General features: G+C 43.8%; 1 protein-coding gene across 1 annotated transcript in view; it reads right to left on the bottom strand.

Annotated features, from left to right (window-relative positions):
- LOC146194235 (TWiK family of potassium channels protein 7-like) overlaps positions 1–25590 on the bottom strand; it is a 230266-nt gene that overhangs the window by 47662 nt on the left and 157014 nt on the right. Inside the window, exon 2 of the mRNA XM_084597303.1 lies at positions 21027–21325. Within this exon, the coding sequence (XP_084453429.1) occupies positions 21027–21325 (299 nt within the window). The remainder of the gene's footprint in view (positions 1–21026; positions 21326–25590) is intronic.

The following is a 25590-nucleotide window of genomic DNA, read 5'->3' as shown; positions in this document are numbered from 1 at the left end:
AACACGGTCTGAAGGTGTTCTTTACCGCTAAAACCCACAAGACTGCAGTGCCCTTTAGAGCAATCGTGAGCGAAAGAAGCACGCGGCAACACGAAATCAGCCTATACTTACAGAAGCATCTAAATATGTTAAAAGTCGAAGACCCCTTTCCGACAAAAAACTCCGAGGAAAATATTTCGCTCCTGCAGACAAATCAGACCATAGATGTAGAAGACTTATTCTACGCTATACCCCATCAGCCACTTTTTGAAGCTGTGCTTAGCTGTATTGAAGCTAACGATGCAATAGGCTTTCAAAACTCAACAGGAATCTCGGTTTCATATCTCTTTTGGAACATTACTTGAATTCTACTTTTATCACATTTGGCAACCAGGCTTTTCTGTAAAGCTATTAAGATGGTATAGTTTGGGATTGTTGGCAACAAGCCCAAACTTATCCTTGCTTGTTCCTTGTTCTTCCCAGCGCTATTTTCTTTTACATCTTTTCTGCAAAGGCAGGGAGTGTACATAAGGTTGTGCGTAGCAGCGGGTTTAAGCAGCATATTTTTAGGCAGTGTTGACGGAACCTTATCTGGTGTACTAAACCACGATGACGTAGTCCCTGCTTTTAGATACGTTGACGACTTTCTTGTATTGTTGAAGGAAAAGAGTTATGTGCATGACGATGCTATTGTTGACATTTCACATCGCTTCAGAAGTAGTGTTTCAAGTTTACCCATTAACTCCCTGTCAATAATACGCTGCAGTTTTGAGACCTTAATCTAACCTTCATCATGAAATGTTTGTTGGTGTTTCTGTTCCCTTTCCAAAGAGCCACTCTTGCGCTATGAGCCCGCCCACTCGAAAACCAATAAAAGGGCTATTGTTAACCTGATTATTGCGAATGCCCTAGGGAAATCCTGCCCACATTCTATGCAGTCAAGCTTCGACCTCCAGATTTCAAGGTTGAGGGAAGCTGGCCTCCCTGACGATGTATCAAAGGCAGTTGCTGAAGCGCTGGTAAAGATGTTAATGGCGCCTCCTGAACAAAAGGGCGAAACAGGTAACGTTACCAACAGGCCAGTCGTGGTCCCCTATGTACACAAGACTTCTCCCAACCAGAGGAATGTGGGGAATAAGCACAGTGTCCGGCTGGTATTCTCAGCGCATTGAAAGCTCAGCCGCCCGAATCGGCCGAACTTCCACCAAGAAACGCAATGGCTGCAGTGTTAAACACAGAAACCCGTATGTGGACTGCTAAATGGGCATAGTGTATCCAATTCCTCTCTCATGCGGTAAGGTATTGGGCGCGAGCGCCACCACTGGTGCGAACGGCGCTAGTGTCGACCTATGGGAGTAAGTGGGATCACGTGACTCCCCTTACTGCTGCTGAAGCAGACGCTCCATTAAATTTGTGCGTTTAAAAAGATAATAGTCGCGTTTATTTATGTAATTTTGGTCTATAGAGAGTGCCAGCCTTACACATTTCGATATTGCATCACTACTGAGGCTGTTGAAGTTTATTTAAGCTGTTGCTACTGTCCGTTACTGCGCTGTACTCGGTGAAACCCCGACGCAAGCTCCCATTGCTACCGAAAACAAAAGCTAACAGCCTTAATCAAGATTTAAATGAGCAAAGAAGCCAGTATCAATCTGATAATGCGCGCAGCGGACATTTCAGCCAGCAAGATTTCGTTCATGGAGTTGGCGCTGAACAGTTCGGAGAGCAGCAGAAGAAACGGCGCGCACCTTTTAATTTGCGCTTGTTACTTTTGAAGCCAGAAGGATGGGAAAGATAGTGGCTTCTTCATGGAGCAGCACGCTTCCAAAGAAAGAAAGGATTATGTGAAAGCCAGAAGGTCTCAAATTATTCTAAATCAACGCGTTTACATGGAAGTTTATCTGAAGTAATCTGGAAGATTCTGCCGCCTCCGGTAGCAGTATGAAGTTGTCTCAGGCAGCATCTCTAGTGCTGTAGTAATTTCAAATGACAAACATAGTTCATTGCATGCATGTTGTGATGTGCTGATCGAGGCGAGGTGTGCGCAAAAGAAAAATAAACTAATGTGCGAGGGGAAAACAAATATGCGCTCTAATCAAGAGTGCCAGTGACGGTATTCACTGTGCAAGAATTCGTTGCGTGGAATGCACGTTTTCACACTTGTTAAAAACTTCATCCATGTCATCCCCAAAGTCAAATTTGCTGGTTCAAGGGAGCAGGCGAACGGCGCCGCTTTCGCCAGCGCTATGCGAAGACGCTCAGCCTCTGTCAGGCTCCTGACAGTCCTCTGATCTTACAGAGGAATCCTATTATCTGTTCAGTGACCGTTTAAATCTGTCTTGTTGTGTGGCAGCTTCAGTTTTTTTTTCATAACCGCAGCAATGCTGCCGCCGGTGCGCGTCGTCGTATGTAAAGCTCGCAAATTTCGATAACTCTGATTCGGTGAAGGGCTTCGTTGCCAAATGAGTGGGTCTCATACCTCAAAATGAGCTTATACAGGCCCAGACCATGGTGTATATAAATAAATCAATAAATAAATAAATAAATAAATAAATAAATAAAGAAATAAATAAATAAATAAATAAATAAATAAATAAGTGCAATGTTAACTGCCTAGGAGAGCATCTTACAGCAGCCGTTCAACGCGCGTTATCTCACTCAGTTCGTCAAGAGGTGGCGCCACGGTATGTCCTCGCGTCCAATAAGTAGGGCAGATCTGCTGCTGCATCAATATCCGCTTAGCTGAACACGAAGGGTCAATTCGGGAACCAGATCAATGTCACCTGCCAAAACATTGCCTGGCACACAAATGCAAGCCGTTGCTAAAAGACACGATGGTCCCGCGCAAGCGCAGCGATAAAAAAGCATGAGAACTGGTTGAAGCATATTACATAAATAAAAGAGGTGCAGAATGTATCAGTCAATGAAGCTTTACGCTAGTGAAAAGCGTTTTCTCGAAGGCACCACTTTCCTGCGCTCTGCTTGTGATTATTGTCACTTTTTTGCGATACTATATGCTTTGATACCGCGGCCTGCCACCCTTTCGAATAAACATCAGTTGAAGTTTGCGCTCGTACCGTCCTGTCTTCTCTCGTGATCATTTCTTTTTTTTCTGCCTGCATACCTTCCAATAGGCGGTAGCTCTCAGCTGACATGACCGAGCATTAATTGGACGTAGGATTTCCTGGCATTACTTTCGGCACATGCTGCCGACTCGGGTCTCTCCTTTCATTAGAATGCATCATGAAACCGCGCGAAAAGACAAGGGAGGAAACCCCCACCGCCACAGGGAAGAAACGCAACACAAGAGACCTGTTGCCACCAGATATCGCATCGTCTGAAAACAGTGGCTCTGAAAGGCGATGGTCTTGACCGCACCTCAAAAACCGGCTGGCAACATTGCTGCCATCTATGGGCAGCTGCGCACGTTTCCGCCATGGTCAAGGGTAGCTGCATTGAGGAGCGGCCTGCGCAGCCGGCTGCGTTAATGCTCGTGGTTGCCGCTAATATCGACATACTGTTGTGCCCCTTGTTGTACGCAAAATTAAAATAAGGGTTTAGAAGAAAAGAAGCAGCAAGTTACATTCCTTGAGCTTTTTTTTTTTTTTTCTTGAGGCTTGTGTTAATCTGCTCTCGCGTGGTTGTCTCGCTAGGGGCACTTTCGATCAATGCCGCGCCTGAATAGTAATATATCTCATTTAGCATGCATTGGAAGATCGCAAATCAGTACTCGGTGCTAAGGCAGACGTAATATATCGCCCACTGTGTGGTAAATTTGCCTGTAGATGGACATGCGCATCGCCTTTTCGCATAAAAGATGTACAAGTGTTGTTCCTGATTTCCTTGTTGAACCAATTCATCTCAGCTTTTAAGGTTTCATGCATACAAGCTGTCAACAGATTACGCCCGTGTGTATACGTCCAGGTATCAAGATAGAACAGGTTTCGGCACTTCAAAGGCGCCACACTGCTCTCTTAAATGCCAGCGCGATATTCTAACGTCTTTACGCATTCGATTCATCGATGAATTGAATATAGTCGACTACGTCCAGACTTCAGTTGCTAAGATGCGTCTCCAGAACACGACTTGCACAAAAAATGACTCAGAGTATATACGTGGCCGCCACAGCCCCTACCGTTTAGCTGCTCTTGTCTACAGCGAGTTCGCATGATTGTTGTTGCTATAGTGATAGCGATCACCGCGTGGTTTGTTTGCTTTTTTTATTAGTGCGAATTTTTTTTTCTGCGAGTTGTGTGATGTGCATCAAAAAGGAGTTACGCCTTAATTTGGACCACGCCAGTTTTGTTTTGTTCCATTCATATCTCTTCGTTTAACCTTCATGGCGCGCCATCAAAACACTGTAATGAGGTAGGGATTGAAACTGCTAAACATTTGACACTATCCACAGAGCAATATCGTTTGTAGCGAGCCTTATCGCGCTAAGCAGTGAGGTTTGCTACTGCGACTATCGCAGTAGAAGCAAGGATGAGAGCACACGTCTTCTAACTTTACTTTATCTAAGGTACCCAGCCCTATACATGTATGCATCACATTTTCTGCATGCCCATTGTTTGGTAGATTCTACTACTTCCCTGAATTGCTGCTGGCAAATAATGTTTGTTGTTTTGCAATATGACAACAAAAAAATGCCATGCATCACAGCTCCACACTGAAACATTTGTGTTCTTTCAGGTCATAAATTGGGACTTTTCAAAATATGTTTGGCAGCTATAGTAAGAATAGCGCCATTAGACAGCCCCTATACGTTCGCTACTTTTTCGCAAAACGATTTCGTGAATATTGCATGAAACGCAGTGCGATTAGTTTTTTTTCATTCAATATCTTCGCAAGCTAGGAAAGCCATTAAATCTTGCCCCGTCATGGACAACGAAAAACAATTGATATATTTCAATTCTGTCAAGAATTAAGAAAAGAAAAAGAAAAAAATGCAGTATTGGAGAGGAGAAAGACTGCTGCATAAACTGCACAAAGCACTGCTCGAATACGCGACCACGAAGGAGCTTGGCATTGCGTCTGGGTATAAGGCTATGTGACTTCGCAGGCAGCAGTATCTGCTATATATTGATTTTCACGAAATAGGACCACGATGTGACGGCAACGGGAGCTACATATCTGAGGAGGATCAGCGCGCACGGAATCATGTCGTTGACCTGTCGCGTTTCGCCGGAAAATTCACGTGGTTGGGGGTTTTAGCCAGTTACAAATAGAATATGGGATCTGCTATATGGTTGATTACACGCTAATGAGATACTTCAGCTGCTAAACGTTCAGGCAGAGCATGGTAACAGTAGTGCGCGTGCTTCACCGGGAACTGTCAAGGTCCATCAGAGCGCACGGTTTATTAGGCATCAGTCTTATATTAAAACAAAAACAAGAAACGCCATTAAGCTCCTTCGTGTACGCGTAATGACATCGCAGACATGTTTTACACCCGGAAGCAATATCAATATGTTTTGCCCTTTCATGGACGCGTATTTGAGTAGCGTATCAAGGAATGCCCTGGAGCAACAACGAAGGTTTTGCTATTTGTAGCTACGCTGTTACCCCCGTTCGGAAGAATTTTTGGCAGTGCAGTATCGCTACATGATGTGCAATTGGAATGTAGGTGGCGTGGACAAGTCAATCGTCTAATATTGCGTCATTTTTTGCTTTGAATGCGAACAAATACACGGAAATTACAGCACAAAGCAGACGCAGCTAACGCGACGGCAGCAGCCGTGAGCACAGCCGACGCACTCAACCCTTGAACATGGCGTCGCGTAGCGCGGTTCGCTGCAGGTCCGATAGATGGCAGCAATTTTGCATAAGGTCGCCGACTTCATCCTTGGAACCAACGAGGACGAACATTCCAGTGCGGGCAACGTGGCTGGGACCAGCACTGGCATGGAAGGCGCAAGCAAAGTAGGTCAGGCGGATCCGAACCGAGAGAGTTATTTAGAAGCAGCTACTAAGAAACCAGAAAAAAAGGAAGAAGTAAGGAAGAATGAAAATCCCAGACAGAAAGACACAGATAACCGAAAGCAGGAGAGGGAGAGAGAAGGCCCAGGTGCTTATCGCCGGGGAGTCTAACATTAGCAGGTGCAAGCGAGATATCTTGGAACGGGTAAAGGGTGATAAGCGAGTGTTAGTTGGAGCCTTCCCAGGGAGGACAATGAAGGCAGTGCTGAAGGAGAGTAAAAACAGGCTGATTAAAAATTCCGCAGAGCGCAATATGGTAGTAGTAGCCGCGGGGCTGAACGATGTCATAAATGGTAACGCTGCAGGAGTGGTGGAAAGTTTAGCTAAGGGAGTTGACAATGTCAGGGAGATAGCGCAGCAAGCGCAGATATTTGCATGCACAGTACCGGAGGTGCTAGTATTGAACGGAAAGCTGGAAAAGGACGTGGTGACAGTTAATCACGACATAAAAATTAAGCCTGGAGAAGCGTTTCGAAGTGGTTGAGGTAAACAAGGAGGTGCATAAAGCAGGTTTTGGTAGGGCTTTTCAGCGAGATGGCATTCATTTTAATAGAAGAGTGGGAGCAGAGATCGGCTGGCGCTGGCAGGCAGGGCTGTAGCTTTTTTAGGGTGTCCGCGAGGACTCCGTGCACAGAGGTAGTTAGAAGTGAAGCAGAAGTAAGTGTAATAACGGAGGCTGAGCCTCAAAAAATGGCAAGGAGGAGGTCAAGAATGAAAAGTACAAAAAAAGAAATTTAACACTAGGATCAGCTACATAAACATGCAAGGAGGTAGAAAAAGGGCAAAACGGCTAGAGATAGAACAGCAGTTGAAGGATGACAAAATAGGTGTGTGCCAGGCGCGTAGCCAGGGGGGGGGGGGTTATGGGGCTTCAGCCGCCCCCCCCCCCCCCGAAATGTTTTCGTGCTGTCATGTACCGCCGACCAAAACAACAACCGGCGCTCGAAAGCATTCTGGGCTTTGTCTACAATACCTTTTTCCGGTTCGTTCGAAAATACATTTCGGCACGAACATTACGAACTTGGGGGCTACATTTCGTAGCAACGCCCATGCAGACGGAGTCACGTAAAGCCAGGAACCATTTCCGAGCACTAAGTTTCAAGGGCGTTTAGATAGCGAGCGGGCTCGTCGCGTCAACCCGCGCCGGCCGCGGAGGTGGGGGTGGACGACGAAACAAGACAGGTTTCCATTCCCGTTCAGTGTTTCAAAGGCGATATTTCCCTCGCCTTCGACTCCCCGCTTCCTCAAAATCCTGTGTCTCCCTTTTGGGGCTTTCTTTTTTCTCGTGCCTTCTGCGAATCCTCACCGCGCTGTAGCAGCTCTTAGTTGTACTCCCTCGTCCTTCTCCCCGTACACTATGCTCTCTCCGTGGTTGCGCTTTTTGTTTGTGGTTGTTTTTTTTTCGTTTTCGCGCTTCTTCCTACGCGCCGAAGAGAAGGAGCTGAACATTGGTCCAGGAGCGTTTTGGTTTTTTTATTGCACCTCGTATTTTTTTCCTATACCGCTCTACGCCGCCCTACGCATCTTGCGGACGCCGGTGAGCGACCGCGACCTAAAGGCCGCTGTACGGTTGCTTTTTAGACCCGTTCCGCACGCATGCGGCCGCACCGAGACGACCGGTTCGGCGGGGCATACAATAGCGCACACCCGCATCCGTCGTCCGCAGAAAAGTTGACTCAATTTCAACTTTTTGCCCGCACGTGCTGATCAGCAAGGCGACCGGACTGCAGCTATTGGTTGCGCTGTAGGCGACGTCTCTGGCTCCTCCTCCCAGATCTTGCCAGGCAATATGGCCGCCAGCGGTGATAGCGAAGCGACGAGCGAAGCATAGATGGTAGTTGTTGCTCTGCCGCAAAAACCAATATACTTTGCGCGCATTGCTTACTAGTGTTCCTATCGACTGTGATTTCCCCTCAAGTCGGATCACATGCGCCACTGTTATCTGCGCTGAGCTGAAGACAGTGGTTTTCCAACCGGCGAAGTGTACTAGGTCGCACCGCTGTCACGATGTGTTTGTGATTATCGCTAGCCGCGAGGATCTTCACGGCCGACAGCCAGCAACAGTTTCACGGTGATTTTCATGCGCACGAATCGGCTCCTCAGCGCATCGAAAAGTGCCCGTGCATGTGTTGCGAAAGTGTTTACGGCTTGAGCGACTGCCACCTAGAAGAGGACTGTCCATGTTTGCAAAGTTCGTCACACACTGTGTTTTCCTAATGCTGAAATTAACTTGGTGACAGCTAGTCTGGTACCCGTTCCACTGGTCGCAGTGACCGCAACAGAAACGAGCACACGACTTTGTTTCCGCGATGTGTCGATCGCCTGTGTTGATCGCGGTCCGTGTATGTGCTGTGCTTGCAGAGCCCTTCCCGTGCGAGCGCCGAGCCCTTCGACGACGGTAGCCGCGCGGCTTTCGGGCTACTAATATGCCACTATTCCGCGGTTTGCGCTTTGTGCTGATATGGGTGCTCGACGGCACTGTGCAAACTGTGAAAATATCGTGTACTTTGACGGCAGCTGTCACTTTGAGAGCCCCTTCCTGTTTATTTTTATTTCCTGCTAGCTATGGTGCACCTATGTCTGCAATAAGTATCTGTGCGATGAATCGGTCGACTGAACACTTCTGTATGTGATGGGCTAAACACTTTATTACCACATCAGGTCTTAAAAAAAACAAAAAGACATTTAGACGCGATGCCAAAAAAAAATTACAGTATGGCGGGAGGTTATGCTAATGAAAAAAAAAGCACACCATATGCAACTGTGCCTCATGATATGGACACTTTGGTGTACCTAAGGCATGTTGAGCATGAAAACATATTTGGTTAAAAAGAAAGAAAACAATTGAAGAAATTATTGTGGTTACAATAATCCTGCATAACTTGGATGAGTTAAGTTCATTGGACAACTGCTTAGACAAATTATGTATGTAGGCTTTATACTGACATGATGCTCTTATGGAGTTGCACACATTACATCCCATACTTGTTGCTTTGACAGCTCTACTCTCGCCAGACTGCATGTCAACTCAGTTTCATTGGTATTGAGTAGCTGTTCAGCTGCATTTCTTTGCTAAGGGGTACCAACTGAGATATTTTCGATGCCATCAAAATCAGATGTCGATGCTCATGTCCGTGCCTATTTGCTGCTTCCATTTTGCTGTGACGCCCATGATTACTTGCCTACTGAGTGATATTGATGATGTACGTGTGCAAATCTTACAACAATGTAGAATGCAATACTGATTTTTTTAGTCTTTGTTGCATTTGCTGCTCGCCTAAATTTTTTCCACCTTGCAAAGTGATCCACTGAGTTTTCTCACATATCTGTTTACATTTGCTGTATGGCCACCACTGTGCATGGTCTCATACCACATTTGCAAAGATTCATTACCTTATCTTTTCATCGTGTGTTGAGCATTATCACATAGGTATTGGTTCTATAATGGTGATGTTGATCCACTATGAAAGCTGTGAGGCATGGATGTAACACCTGACTTGTTGACACTAAGGTCACATGTAACTTAATCTGAATTCATTCCTTTTCTGCTTAGATTGGATTTGCTGTTTGCATTCACAGATTCACTACTCTGCTTTGCACCTATGCAGAGTGTTACCTTAGCTTTGCAGGATAAGGTTATAACAGAATGGTTACAATCTAAGCGGGCAGCCTAATTCATTTTGTGCAATGGCTAGCAAATGAGCTGCCAAGCCTTGCAGTGGTGACTTTACTGCTAACGATTTTAACATAAGAAAAAGTGATTTGGGAAGCGGAGTGTGTGAGCTGAAGGTCTCAGTGTGCCTCACAATTCATGAATTCACAAAAACATTGTACACAGTGCAATGAACGGTATTATGATGGCAGTTTTTCACAGAGTAACAGCCATGCAATTCAGTCTGTTTTACTTTCCTATGCAAATACAAAGAGCCTTAAAAGCCCTCACACACTATAATAGAAACCTCGGTACCACAGTGGTAGTTTTGTTTGAAAGTATTGCTGTGCTTATTAATGAAAATTACATGGGTCACAAAAATACATTTTAACGAGCTGTATATGTGAACTTATTTCTTTTCTAGTTATGGTAATGACACAAACAGCCAGGCTGTGGGACTCAAGAAGGACATTTCTCTTTGGAAAGTGTGCAAGTTAATTACAACACTGTGTTTCATGGAAGAAAAATTTGTTCAGTGGAAATATGTCGGCTTAACTTGTTTTTAAAACTTTTACACAACGCATTAATATGGGTCTTGTGGAGCTGGCAAAAACACTGCTAAAGGACAAGAACAGTAGGAAAGAATAAATGCAATTGTACTATGTAGCAATTCTTGTTCTCCTTGTTTCTTCATGCAGTCTCCTCTTTTCTTTTCTCACAAACTATCTCCACAGTGCACTGGGATCAAGCCCTTTAGAATTTACTTAGTCACGGCAGGAGAAAGTACAGGAAGCAGTGTGTATGTGTACTTGTAATGCACATTATAGTTAGCCATCTCATCCCTTACGGAAATGCCATATCTGGACTTATAAAAAAAAATCCAGATCAGGTATATCAGGAATTGGGCAGATATGATATATTAGGACAGATCTGGGCCAGATAAGGCATATCTGCCCAATTCCTGATTTCGAGTACCAGATAAGGCATATCTGGTTGTATATGCCTGATCTGCCCAATTCCCGATTTCGAGTACCAGATAAGGCATATCTGGTCAGATATGCCTTATCTACCCAATTCCTGATTTAAAGATCTAGCCCGCACGGCAGGTAGGTTTTGAACTATAGATCTATATATCTGTATATCAACATAACACTTTATTACAACACACAAAACAATTTCAGTATTCCAGCTAAACGCACGCTGAATCAAGTTTGCCAAGGGAACCTGATTTCCCCATTTATTTCAAACCTTACGGGAAAATAGCTTTGAAACCACAGGTTTTCTTTTTCCCCTGCCGATATGGAAGCGCTCAAAGACGGTCCTGAATTACGTATGTATACCGAGGGTCAAAGACATGCTCATCCGTTAGTAAATATTGAGATTCTACTCATTTATGCGCGATACTATAACTAATGAGATATCTGAACAGAATAATGTCTACACGAGAAGCTAAAGTGGAATACATTTACCTATTAAATTAGATATTACATTTTTATTCTACTCTTTTACACACAGAGCTTCAACCAATAAACGCTTTTAGTTTGAGCTGGTTTACTTGCGAAGCTAAATAAAATAAACGGCTATTAATCGAACTAGACTATTAAAATGAAATTTAAAGGTTCGTCGACACCCGGAAAAGGTACCGCTAAACCGTAGGGCGATAAAACACACACTGCTGGGACTGCTGATAATGCCTAAACCTTAGCAAAGTACATATAGGCTGTCAGGAAGTACTGGTGTTACCTTAAGCAGAGACTGCAGTGCAAAATGAGCGATTGCGCCTAACTCGTGGTTGCTTTTCAAATTAGGAGAGAAAACAAAAAAAAGCATGTCCGATGGCATTTGTCATGACAGCGACAACCCTGCCCCTAAACCAAATCAAGCATGAAGCTACTTAGGTAGTGCAAATAATAATAATAATAAAGAACGAAGGACCCTATCCACTCACTGAAATTTGTCAAAATTGCTAGAGCGAAAGACAAATTAGCAACGAAATGTGCGGAAAAATATCACATACTGGCAATTACCATCCAATTTACTGATTGGAAAATTAATTTTCCATCAAAATAATAAAGTGAGCAATATCCTGAAGCTGGCAAGTGCTAGTTCCCGACAAGAAGTCTCACGCTCACGGTTTTGGTGATCGGGCGTGAAGATGAGGCGGCACGATGAGGGTGCGATCCGACACAATGGTGAAGATTTGGCCGGGCCACCCAGCGCAGAATCCCCGAAAAGCTCAATCGACCATCAGGTTCGCTGCCAAGGCTGGGGAGGCAGCTTCCACCCGCAGTGGGACACAGTAATTTCCTCTGTGCCGACGGTCAAACTGAAGCTCTTGTAGGTTTGCTGTCGCATTGTTATTACATGCACACAGCTAATAGCGAACAGGCGCTGACACACGCATACACACCAGCATACACAACATGCAGCACGCCCGCCAGCCACACCGAAATCCGATGTCTGCCACCGAAAAGGAACGAGATACCAAGTGCTTAGGCGCATGGTGTTGAAAGGGGGAGGGGAAAGAAGCAAACACACACAAAACGGAGAGCGCGAGGCCTACGCGGTATAGAGCGTGGCAGTGAGGAGGAGAGATGAAATGCGAGCCAGCGACGCAGGGGCCACCGCTGTCTGAGAGGGAAGAGGGGAACGCGGGAGAGGAGGAGTCACTGTCTAGCCACTGCGGCCCTCGACGAAGCACCGCCAGCTGTCTCTGAGGGTGAGTCACCGTCTGACAACGCGGAGGGGGCCGTATACTGAACTGCCATCATTTTCTTGATATTTTGAATCGCTCAACTTAACCGACCATGCTTTTGTGCACCGGACTGCGGCCGCATTTTAAATGAAAATGCGAGTTAGTAGGCGGAAAGAGGAGCATGTAGCTATAACCCAGCGCCCTCCTGGATTAAGGAACACATGATGTAACAATTTTAGTGCAGCGAAATCTGCAGAATATTTGAAATATGAGTCGTAGCTGTTTTCTAAATTGGATACAATTAACACGCAGGCCATGCTGAGTGTAGAAAAATTGAAGCTCGACCACATGATGCCAATATTGAATATTTGCAAAAGGTAGACGAAGGCCATATATTGCTAATATACAATAACTATGGCGCCTACATAATTGAGGCCCCGATGAGGTTATATAAAGTCCTGTTGATGCCAGGCATATATGGCCCTGGTCTGTCTATATAAAGTCATGACGATGCCATATATGCCCCTTATCAGGCCACATAAGGTCGCGAGGATACCATATATGCCCCTGATCAAGCCATATAAGGTCCCATTAGCCGTTCAGATATGGATTATATGTTGCATGATATGGCCAAATCTGAGCCATATAAGGGCAACATTTTGTACATATATGACCTTATCTGGCCCAGATAAGGACTTATTTGCTGCCTTATATATTTGTATCTGGCAGCATATGTTCCATGTCTGAAGCAGATATGGGATTTCCGTAAGGGATCTCATTGGCCTCAAAGTCCCCATTGGGGTGGCGCGCTCGACTGCTGTTCCCAAGGATATGGGATCAAATCCTGGCCTTGGCGGTCACTTTTGGATGGAGGCGAAAAACAAGGCACCCGTGCACTGTGCGATATCAGTGCACATTAAAGAACCCCAGGTGGTCGGAATTTCCGGAGTCCTACTTTACGGTGTCTCTCAGAGCCCAAGTTGCTTTGGGACGTTAAACCCCACAAACCAAACCAAACCATTGACCTCAAAATGCTGCTTATTCTCATCATGATCCCAGAAGCATGCACCCCCTTCCAATACAAAGCATCTGATAAGAGACTACAGGACAGCTTCCACCATATCAGTTAAGACCACAGCTGCGTCATCACCGTTTCACTTGAAGCTGACCCCAAGAGAGGCCAGCAAACCATGCATACCAAGTATCCCGGCTAAATTTAATCAAACCTTAAATTAGGTAGACTGGTCTAGGCTAGTGAAACCAACCAAGAACTATTCAGAGTTGATTGCCCTAGTCTCTAGTGGCTTTCCATTTGCCATGGTTTTTCTGCAGGTAGTAAAAACTAATTAGTGACTTATTTATTGGACCAGCTCTAAAGTTGCAGATAGTGCTGAAAAGCAGCTGCCCGCAATGTTTGCTTCATGGCATGATTTCCATAGCTGGCTTCCAAATCGAGCTTTCATATGACTAGTTGCTCACACATATCTCTCACCCACATCATGCAAAGCCACACCATGGAGAGCACTTCTGACAAAAGCCAATTTTGTTGTCCGAGCCACGTTTTGGGACATTGAAGAGGAATTGCTGTCATGCAGACACTTTATTTATTGGGTTTGTTGCCATTCAAGACAGAGAAAAAAAGAGTTATGCAAAATAGAAGGCATCTTGGTGCAAACATTTCTGTCAGCTGTTTTGGAAAACAGTTTTCTACTTGCTTATTGATACTAATTGTTCTTGAAACCAATAATTTAAATGTTAACTATATAGCCTTAATCATTTTAAGGTTAAATAATGAAACACCAGCCTAGGCCAGGCAACTTTCAACAGCCCACAGCTGGATTATTTCACTGAGCTAGGGCACATCGATTTTCTGAAAGCTAGGACACCTGGTATATAACACACTGCATCGTCTTTTTTTTCTCTCTTTTAGTTGTTTTAATGTCACAGTCACCTTCTGTTTTAAGTACATCACACAATATGCTAAGTATTGATTTCAGGAAAAAAGTTCAAAATAAATAGCACCTGGGTGCACACATTTCTGTCAGCTTTTTTTTTTAAAGATAGTTTACTGCTTTTCTATTGATGCTAGTTTTTCTTGAAGCCAATGGTTGAAATGGTAATTGTATAGTATTAATCATTAAAGGGTTCATAATGAATGCTGCATAATGAAACTCGAGCCAGGTAACCCTCAACAGCCACAGCTGGTGCGCCTAGCTAGTGGGCTAGCTATAGGCACACAAGCTTTTTTTGAAAGCTAGGACAACTGGTGTATAAAACACTCCAAGGCTCTCCTTTAGTTCTGTTAATGTCATGCCAGCTTCTGTTTTAAACACATTACACAATATGCATTGATTTTGTTTCTGCAATTCTTGAATTAAAATAATGTGTTTAGTTGCACAGTAATTTCTCAGCAGAAAATAAAGCATTTACCCAACAACTAGTGCTTTCATAAAGCAGCACAAATGCCCTGTGGAACAAATATGCAGTAACAACAGGGGAAAACTGCAGGTGATGTAAATATACCTTAATTGCCAGCCTTGGCAACTATCCAGCCTCTATTCCTACATAGGAATTGCTATACATATTGCTGAAATTCTAATGCTTTAGCTTGCACGTATCATAAATGAACCGCACCCAAGTAATCAGTCAGTTGGGAATAAGCTGTTTGCCCATGCGTGCTAGCTCTTCAGGTAGTGTCCTTGAGTCTGCCAATTTCCTTTTCACACCTCTGTTGCATATTGTACTTTTTGTCCGCATGAAAAGGGGGAGGGGGGGGGGGTGGACAAAGAGAGTTTGCACTTGTTCACACTTGAGGCTATTCACCTGTAGATCCCTCTTCATATCTTGCTACCTTTCCCGGCTGTATCTGGGCCAGTTCGGGCTAGATTACATTGTTTTTGTTGCCCTTTCGTGACCGTTTGTCTCCTGATGAGGCGCCCAAGCCCCCTCCCCGCCACCCCCTTTTTCGGGATGGAGACGGAGACGAGCTGCCCTTTCAGACCTTAATCCTTTCTGTGCGCTCTCTGTTGCGACTATAATTTCACTTAAATTACCCACAGTATACGACCGGTGACAGGGGTTCCTGTGCAATAAATGGAAAAAAGGACAGCGTCATTGGCCGTTGGACGTGTACAAAAATGTAAACAAGCGTCTTGGATGACAGATTCAATAAAGCATTTCACGTCAAAGTGTTCATTTCTTGGCCTTTACGTTTTCATATCAGCGGTATGCACTGCTTTGCTGGTTTCGAACTGATATAGTTCTAGATTTCATTTAATATTTTCTGTACTTATTCAACAGACAGAATCAGGGAAGCATTGATGTCAGCAATTTCTGCCACAATGTTTGTCACATACATATATGTTCTTTTATAATAAAGTTAATATTTTACATTTGTCTTGGCAGTGTGTACTGCGTGGCATTCAAGAATTCGTTTGCAGCACCTAATACACAATGGCTATTGGATATTGGCTGGAATTAATCATATTTGATCCATCGACAAATTCTATATGGAGGAGGATGCGCTGCAACGTGAGCCGAGTCATTTAAGAGCGACGATAGGGTAATCTCCGCAAATCAGGAAGCAACACAAGGTAGCAGAATACAAAGTAGCTTAGAACTGACTAATCTAAACTGGAAAAAGGCAGAAAAATATATTCCTAGAAACATATCTACAGGAATAGATGGATTTCCGATCAAGCTGATTATTGAACTTGGTCCAAAAAGTAAGGAAACATTGTTAAAAGCTCTGGAACCAGACATAACGAATAAGCAAATTCCGGACAGCTGGCGGCAGAGTAAAATGAAGTTGATTTATAAAGGGAATGGAGAAAGGATGCACATAAAATCCTACAGGCCGATTACCATAACATCTGTAATGTACAGGTTAGCCATTTAGGCATTTCACTCTGGGAGGTATTCAAAAATAAATTGGGCAGCCTAATTGATCAATATATCCCAACAAAACTTTCTGGTAAGCGGCGCCGCAACAAACCATGGATCGCGCAACAAACCATGGATCGCGCGACAAATCAGACGGCTTGTCAGGAAAAAACATCGCCTTCTTCAATCGTATAAAAAGAATCGTTGCCCTGCTGTATTGCAGTCAATTCGGGCCCTTGGCAGTACACTAGAAACTGAAATTAAAGCTCATAAGGATAACTTCTTTAATAATCTGGGTTCTAAACTGCGTAGTAATACCAAGGAATTGTGGACGTTTCTGAAACACAACGGACGCGAACCAGTCGGAATCCCAAACTTAGACGTTGATGGTGACCTTGTTAGTACTAATGGTGATAAAGCCTGCCGTTTTAATGCATATTTTCAGTCTGCCTTTGCGCCAGCGTACATCGGTGAACTTCCGAACACTCGTGAATCTACTACAGAAACCATGCCTGAAATTGTTTTTACTTATCAGGGTGTTTTAAAACTGCTTAATAACATCAGGGCCGCCTCCGCCAGCGGCCCTGATGGTGTACCTACCTTTGTTTTAAAATCATGTGCGAACGAAATTGCTCATTATTTAGTCACCTGTTCCAAACATCGCTTAACTCGGCATGTTTGCCAAATGACTGGAAAAATGCTAATGTTGTCCCAGTGCATAAAAGCGGTTCGAAAATGTCTGTTGTTAATTACCGACCCATTTCTCTGACTAGCGTGTGTTGTGAAACATTGGAACATATAATTTACAGTGCAGTCATGAAACACCTTGACTCTCATGACTTCTTTACGCCAGTTCAGCATGGCTTTAGAATGGGTTTTTCTTGTACCACCCAGTTACTTGAGTTCAGTAATGATCTGTTTTCCTCTTTTGACCACGGATATCAAATTGATTGTGTATTTCTGGATTTTAAAAAAGCCTTTGATTCTGTACCTCATGTGCTATTATTACATAAGTTACGTTGCCTCGGTCTGCATCCCAATATCCTCGACTGGCTTCATTCATATCTCCAGGACCGCATGCAGCGTGTTGTAATTAACGGTTGTAACTCCGATTCCGTAAACGTCTCCTCAGGTGTGCCCCAGGGGTCTGTTCTTGGACCCATTCTTTTCCTCATTTTTATTAATGATATTGTTCTTGACCTCACCTGCCAAGTTCGGCTATATGCTGACGACTGTGTGCTTTATCATGTCGTGGAAAGTTCTTCTGACGCATTAAAACTTCAGCGAGACTTAAATTTTATCCAGCACTGGTGCTCAAAATGGCAAATGTCTTTGAACATTTCAAAATGCAAGCTTGCCTCGTTCACTCGTAAGCGTTCCCCTCTACCGACCTGCTACTCAATAAATAATGTTCCCCTGCAAAAAGTTTCTGAATATAAGTATCTCGGCGTATATTTCACCTCTAACCTTACGTGGACGAGACAAGTTGAGCATATTACATCGAAAGCCTGCAGAATGTTTAATTTTTTTAATAAAATGCCGGACAGATGTGTATAAAACCTCGTTTTTTCCACTGACGATCAATGAGTGGAACCGGCTGCCAGCTGGCATCACTGAGTGTTGCACTGAAAATTTATTTCGGGCTTTTTTATCGGATGTGTGACGTGGCGCCCAGTTCTCTTGCGTGTGTTTCCTTCATTACTTTGTTTTTTGAGTGTTTTCATCACTTTGTTCGTCGCGCAGTTGCCCCCTTTAGATGCATGTTTTTCATTCCGCATTATCACTTGTGTCCTGTTATTTTCTTCATTTTTATGTATTTTATCACTGGCGTTCCCAGCAAGATTACTTGTCATCTCTCCCCCTGCAATAATGCCTTCGGGCGCTGCAGGAACTTGTAATAAATCAATAAATGAATAAATTAAAGGTCCAAACATGAATAGAAAGTAACAAGATGCTCGGAGAACTTCAGAACGGCTTTAGAAATGGTAGGCGCTGAGATGATAGCCTGTTCGTGCTTACCCAATTCATCGAAATATCTAGAGTGGAAAATAGACCTTTGTTTTTGGCCTTCCTGGACATAAACGGCGCGTAAGACAACGTAAACAGGGAACTCCTGTGGAACATATTAAAAGAAGAAGGTATCGGTTATGAGATAATAGAGTTCCTACAGGAAATATACCGGGATAACAAAGTAGAAATTACGTGAGAAGGGATAAGAAGTACGGAGGATGTTAAAGTATGCAAAGGATTAAGACAAGGCTGTCCTCTATCACCGCTGCTGTTCATGCTTTATATGATAAACCTGGAACGGAGGATACAAGACAGTAACCTAGGTTTTAACCTGTCATATAGATTAGGTGGAAAGGCGGTAGAGCAGCGCCTCTACGGTATGATGTATGCAGACGATATTGTGCTCCTAGTTGAGAGTCTGGAAGAATTTCACTCTAGTTAAGTATTGCGGAGACGAAGGGGACGCTCTAGGCTTCATTTTTAGTGCAGTTATGTCGGGTCTGGAGATTTTAAACGGCTGAACTGATCAGGGTCTTAAAATACAAGGCCATGAAATGCCCAGAGTAGCATAATTTAAATATCTGGGGGTATGGGTAAACGAAGGATTGGCATAAATTGGAAAGCATGAGGAATCACTTAAGACCAAAGGGCGAAGAAATGCTTGGATAATGAAGCATGGGGCATTGTGGGGATACAACAGGTATGAGGCTTTGAGGGGTATTTGGAAAGGAATTATGGTGCCCGGACTTACTTTCGGAAATGCGGTTTTGTGCCTAAAATCAGAGGTACAGTCGACATTAAAAATAAATCAGAGAGCCGTTGGACGATTAGCACTAGGTTCTCACGGCAAACCCACAAATGAGGCGATACAGGAAGATACGGGCTGGGCATCTTTCGAAATATGGGAAGCTCAGAGTAAAATATTATATGAGGAACGCCTTAGAAAATCGGACAGTAACAGATGGGCAGCTAAATTATAAAAATACCTGTACTTAAAAAGCGTTGACTCACAATAGAGGGAAAGAACTAGGAAACTAACTAGTAAGTATGCTAGTCACAAGAACGGAGAAATAAAGAGCATTAAGCAACAGGTGAAAAACACAGAAGGTAAATACTGGATAAGTTCGATGGAAAAGAAACAGGGTGTGGAATTATACCGAAAGTGGAAAATGCAGGTCAGGAAGGAAGCTTTCTTTGATAACGCAAGAGGTAGTGCCCTAATTTTTGAAGCTAGATCAGGGTGCCTTAGAACACGCAGCTACAAAAAGAAATTTAACAATGAAGATGACGCATGTGCTGTATGTGGTAACTGCAGTGAAACAATTGACCATATTATACTCGAATGTAATGGTATTCATGCGGAAGTTGATGCAGGCGCAGTCACTGTTCCTGAAGGTGTGGGGTTTAGAGATACCAGTGGCCGGGTGAATAAACCGGCGGTGGAAACTAGCAAAAACGACAGGAAGATTGGTAGCTTAAAAGCAGAGAAGTAACATAATGTTAGTAATGTAGAAACAAAAATTTAAGAAATAGAATGACGGTTTAGTTAACCAATCTAAATCAATAATTAAGATATAGGGAGAAAAATGAGCATGATAGGTACTGCTACCTGCCCGTTTCAAAGGGGACGCTCCTATATTCCATCCATCCATTCATCCGTCTATTCAAGAAGGTGCAAGGAGGGAACAAACAGGAATGGAGCATTAAGCACACAAACAGATTTATCCCGTGCAAAACTGGGGTAGTTTTTAAAATACCCCTGTCCTGTGGCAAAAGCTACACTGGGCGAACTGGACGTTGTATAAATGTCAGACTTCAGGAGCAGCACACAGGAGTAAGCGCATGGGCGGGAGGAGGGCATGTGGCTGATCATTGTCGCCATTGTTGTGATTGCACGCCTCGGTTCCGCGATACGATAATCTTGAAAAAGTTCGCATCAAAACTTAGTAGAGAAGTGTATGAAGCTTACTGTATTAAGAAGGAATCCGCTCATGTGTCAGCAAAACCTCGGTTAACTTGCCAGATGAAGAGTTCGCATGTCTAGATAGCATGATGTCCCGTGCACGCCTGCGCACCAGAGTTACGTGATGATCGTTTGTTATAGTGTGATTGCGATGATGCATATAAAATGTGACGCACCTTTTTATCTGTCCCTTGTCTTTTTGCGCGGTTTCCTTCCAATACTAGTCAACAACTAGCCGTCCTCTCACTATTATACTCTCCTTTCATATGGGAGGGTGATATCCCAATTAGCCTGCCAAAACCCTGGCAGTCACGTCATCCCCAGGCCATGCAGGCTCGGTTAAAGCGGGGCTTTATATGCTGGCTGCTAGCTGCTAGCGCATCGCGGGAGTGAAAACTGAAAGAGCTGCCGTTGCGGACCACCGCGCGATAGAGGCTCATCGCACTTTAGTAGAGTGCCTCGATAACACTTTAGTGGTCAAAAGCGCCCCCTATGGAGTAAACTGCAATGTGCAAAAATCATGCTTTTACTTTCAAGCCGTGCAGATAGCTCTCGCGTAAGTCCAGGTTTAACCACAAGCTAAACCACAGATATCTTTTTTTTTTCATTGTTCCACCCCTCCGTGCAGGCCACGGACTTTCCCCACTTTTGCTCCTCAAGGCAGGCACGCCCCTCCCGAAACGTCACAGTGCGATGGTTGTTTGGATATGATTAATGAAGACTATGGTAGATTACATTGAGTTAGAGTGTATTAAGTTGGATGTAAGGTGGGTTAAAGTTGAACAAGAGTAAATCAAGTCTAAATAAAATGAATTAAGTTTAATTAAGGGGAACAGATTAGCACCAAGCGGAAGCACGCAACTTACCTGCTCGTCGCAGGCGCGCAGTTTCTCCTGTCCTCCGTCAATGGCGTTGGAGACGATGTGGTGGACGCGATAGTTCTCGGCGTTGGGCTGCAGGTGGTTGGCCTGCGGCGGGCAGCGGCGACGGCGCTGGGCCCCGCTAGGGCGGCACGTGCACAGCTTGCCGTACACGTAGCGGAAGGCCTTCGCCAGGATGTCGCCAATGTTGGTCAGGTAGAGCAGCATGAGCGGAATGCCCACGATGGCGTACAAGATGGTCACGATCTTGCCCCAGTTGGTGCGCGGCGCTATGTTCCCGTACCCTGCAGCGAAAAAACGAAGGGCCGCTCATGCAATGCGCTGTCTCCGCAACGTTTCGTTTGCATGCATCACGTGAAATAGGGCAAAACGCTCTTTGCAGTTTTAGGACGAAAGCGCCGAAGAGAAAACGCTGTTCTCGTCAACACAAGGGCAAGTAAGGACACGCACGAGCGCTAACTTCCATCAATTTAATATGAAACGCAGGGCGGTAAACATTGCGCAGGCGATGTAGGACAACCAAGTTTCAATCGTTTCTCAGATAATATATAGTTCTTTTTGAGATATACCAACAGACGGTTTCGCGATGCACAAGTCACGTAAGCTATACGTGGCTTCGATTACTTCACGGGTAGGTTTTTTAGGGCTCTTGGCGATGTCCTTGCATGCCTCATAGACAGGTACACAGTGTTCACGGTTTCTGCGGTGCTTATCAACCACCTCTTTTTTTCTTTACTTTGTAGCGATGCTAGCGAAGGCGTTCATTGAGGCCACTTCCACTATGACCAATATAGTTCTGCTCGCGGAGGAATGCCGGCAGCGCCCATTCGTGTGGCTGTATGATGGCGTGGTGTCACACTAAAGAAAGCGGCAGCCACTTTTCAAAAAGCGCTTTAATCCAATCGTCAACTATGCAATTCATATATAATTGTCATTTCGTAACATACACAGTTCCGTTCCCAAGCAAAAGTGTTCGCAAAGCGAGTTGTCTAATTTTAAATCCCGAAGAAAAGCAAGAAAAAATAGAAAGACCCTGTTAGTAATTAACGCATTTTTTTTCCCGAAAAGAGCCAAATCTGGGCACCGAATTAGGTGAAGTTCAGCTGCAATTTTTAGTTTGCTCAAAGATCTTCAAAGCTGTCACTTATAACCTTCCATTGTGTTGATGTGGATAAAAAAAAAAAAAGAAACTGCATTTTGTTTTGTTTCTGCCAAGGTGGATTTGGCTCTTTTAGAAACAAAATAAAAGGAACCTCTTATATTGGCCTCAAGATCAGCTTCTATTCATTGCAGTGGACAGTGCAGCCAAGATTAGACAAACACTTCGGGCTTTGCTATTTTCTTTTTTATCCAGTCGCACTCTATCTAAAAAAACAGCGTGTTGAACTTTGACACGCCGGGAGGCTTATTAGACAGCTGTAGTAGCCGCGTGACATGTCCACGTATCAGCTGTTAAAATGTTCACACACCATGGACCTCCACTACTTGTATGCACTTAGTCGGTTGACAGCCACCAGCGGCTGTTTTCGACGTAGCAAAAAATGTCAAAATCAAAGGCTTTGTTGTTTCTTAAGCACAGAAGTTATTTGTACCACGCTCGGAGAAAGACTGTGGAAGAAAAGGCCATTTTCCCCTTTTTCGCAGAGCCTGGTCCTGCTCTATACTCACCTCGCACTCAAGCGCCCTTCATCCCCAGTAGCAAAAAAGAAAGAAAGGAACGCGCACAAGCCCGTCGCTAAGACGCCAGCAAAAAACCAAAACTTCTCTGTGGGGCGGTAGGGCGCTGACCCTTGCTCCCCGGCTTTTTCAACTGCCGACCAGAAGGGTGGGGTGAGAGGAGATTGTAAGCAGGGGGAGCTGACACACGGAGAAACCCACGCGTGGCACTTACTTTACCGGATTTCGGCACTGCGGGGAGATGACCCATTGCCTCCGACACGCGGAAACCGCCAGACGAGGAAGTGTGCTACACCCATATTTCTTTCCGCATGTCAATGGAATGTTGTACACAATTGATTCCATACATTCAACGAACTTTGCCACATGCTTCGTAATACAACCACAATTTTTCGCAGCGCCTGGTATTGTCAACTTGCAGAGTTTCTGCAGCTTTTCAGGAGCTGAAAAAACGACTTATTACATTGGCCTTTTGTCCAATCTTTTTCAAGCGATGGGACAAGCCGTGAATGTATGAAATAACCGCAACGTTTTGCTCATTTGCTGAAAGAGGAGGTGGGAGATCTAAAGAGGAACATATCTTTGAGCAAATAAGGTGTGCACTGTAGGAACTGTGAAGATTGTGTACCAGTCTATGAGACATGCAAGGTCATCACCAAGAACCATAGAAAACCTACCCGTGAAGTAATCGAATATGAAGCCACGTGACTTAGGTGACTTGTGCATCGCGAAACCGCCTGTTGGTTTATCTCAAAAAGAATTAAATTATCTGAGAAACGATTAAAAACGGTTTATCCTACTGCGCCTGCACAATGCATTGCCACGCCCTGTGTGTCATAATAAACTGTTGGAAGGTAGCGCTCGCTACTTTTGTTGACATGTGTCTCCAAAAAGCCCAAACCGCGACCTTTTTAGATTGCGTTTCTCTTGTGTTTGTCCGCTATTATGAAAACAGTTTTGTTAATTCATGAAAAACACAATAAATACGTTGTTTGCGTGTCTGTTAGTATGTTAGCATGTGCCTTTCAGTTAACGTTTGCCTATACCACTTTCTCATTCGGGTCTATTAGCAGCAGCCATACAACCGGTTTAATTTCAGATCTTTTCAATGACGCAAATGAGGAATTATAAGTTTCCGCGTCTATTCTGGATGTACGCGGGAATTCTATCTCAACTATTCTATCTATTTAAACACTAGAGAATAATCGTGATGAGCACTGACATCTTCCTCCGAGCCGTCTCTGTTACCACCTCAGCATGGTAGTGTACTAACCGACTAGCGGTGACCACATTTAAGACCTCATCCTGAAAAACAATGCGGACCTTGCATCTACTCACATCTTGAAAGAAATCAGCGATTCCAGGTCCGGGCATTGTGCGTTCGTTCAATCAAACAGTGGGAAAACAAAAATAAAATTTGAAATGTTGTAATACCCGCGCACAGCAACAGAAAAGAAAGAAAAATAGGTGCATGTTTTATCTATTCAGTTATTGCAGACCATTGGTGAGGTCGAAGCAAAAGGGGAAACAGCAGTGAACAATACAATAATGTAAGACAGTAACATACATGATAAGCAGATATGAATTGGCAATAAATATTAATACTGAAAATACAATTCAGTGATTTTAAAAATGGCCAGAAAAAACAACACAGGTTAGAAATTTTTAAAGCTGCGATGGTTAGGGTAGTGAGTTCGAGTCGTTGATAGTGCGAGGAAAAAAGGAAAATTTGAACAACTTAGTTCTTGAAAATTAGTAGAGCTTTGTGATAGTGTCGTCTGTTTTTTGCTGACATTGGGAAAAGCTAAGGCGAAGTGTCAAGCCTAAGTTTATTGTCCAGAAGTAAAGATAGAAAACCTAAACGGAAATTTTGTCTCCTTAGCTGTAGATGTTCAATACCATGGGCTAGCATTAGTTCAGTTGGGGAGTCAGTGCGGAGTAACTTTGAAAATATAAACCTAATTGCTTTTCTTTGTATTAGTTTGAGCTGCTTGATGTTAGGCTTAGTGTAAGAATCCGAAATTATGCATGCGTATTCATGTGTAATTATAACATCAGCGGGAGCGTTGCAGAGGTTGTGTTTGAGGTAACACAGTTTTCGGAAAGCAAGTGAGCCGTTATTATCGATATGAGTGTTCCAAGAAAGGTTATTAGTAAGTGCTACACCTAAGTACTTTACTGACGCCACTTGCTGCACTAATGATCGATGATTCGAGTTTGTATGGAAATAGCAGCGGATTTTTCATTTGAGTTATACGGAGAAAAACACTATTTCTGTCTTAAGAGCCAAGTCCCATTTCTTGTATCAGCTTACAATATTAGTAAGGCTGTCTTGGAGATCCGATTAGTTATATTAACTTCCCTAAATAGAACACAGTCATCTGCACACAATCGAATTTGAACACCGGGGCAATCCTCGTTGATAATACATATATATATATATATATATATATATATATATATATATATATATATATATATATATATATATATATATATATATACAGGGTGTCCAAGCTAACTTTAGCCAAGGGTTAAAAACTAAAAAAATTTAGATAGGCCAGAGAAACCACCTGTGTACAGCTGCTAGCCATCTGGCGCACCATAGGCAATTTTTTGTTTTGCAAATATAATTAATTAGTAATTAAGATAATTTTTCTAATTTAATAACTATTTCCTTTAGACAACAGATGTGATTTGCAGAGTCGGAGATCATCTTCTAAAACACTCATTCCATCTATTTCCGATAAAGAAAGTCTCACGTGTATCGTTTTTCCACGGCCTAAAGAAGGCCCGCGAAATACAAAAAAATATCGCGTGACTGGCGCATTCGTGTAACGATTGTGGTGCTCTCAATCGTGGCCCGAGTGAA

This window comes from Amblyomma maculatum, chromosome 3 (genome assembly GCF_055883805.1).
Source record: "Amblyomma maculatum isolate TAMU_Amacu chromosome 3, ASM5588380v1, whole genome shotgun sequence".
Lineage (NCBI taxonomy): Eukaryota > Metazoa > Arthropoda > Arachnida > Ixodida > Ixodidae > Amblyomma > Amblyomma maculatum.
The sequence above is the reverse complement of the archived record's forward strand: the minus strand, read 5'-3'. Positions and strand labels throughout refer to the sequence as shown.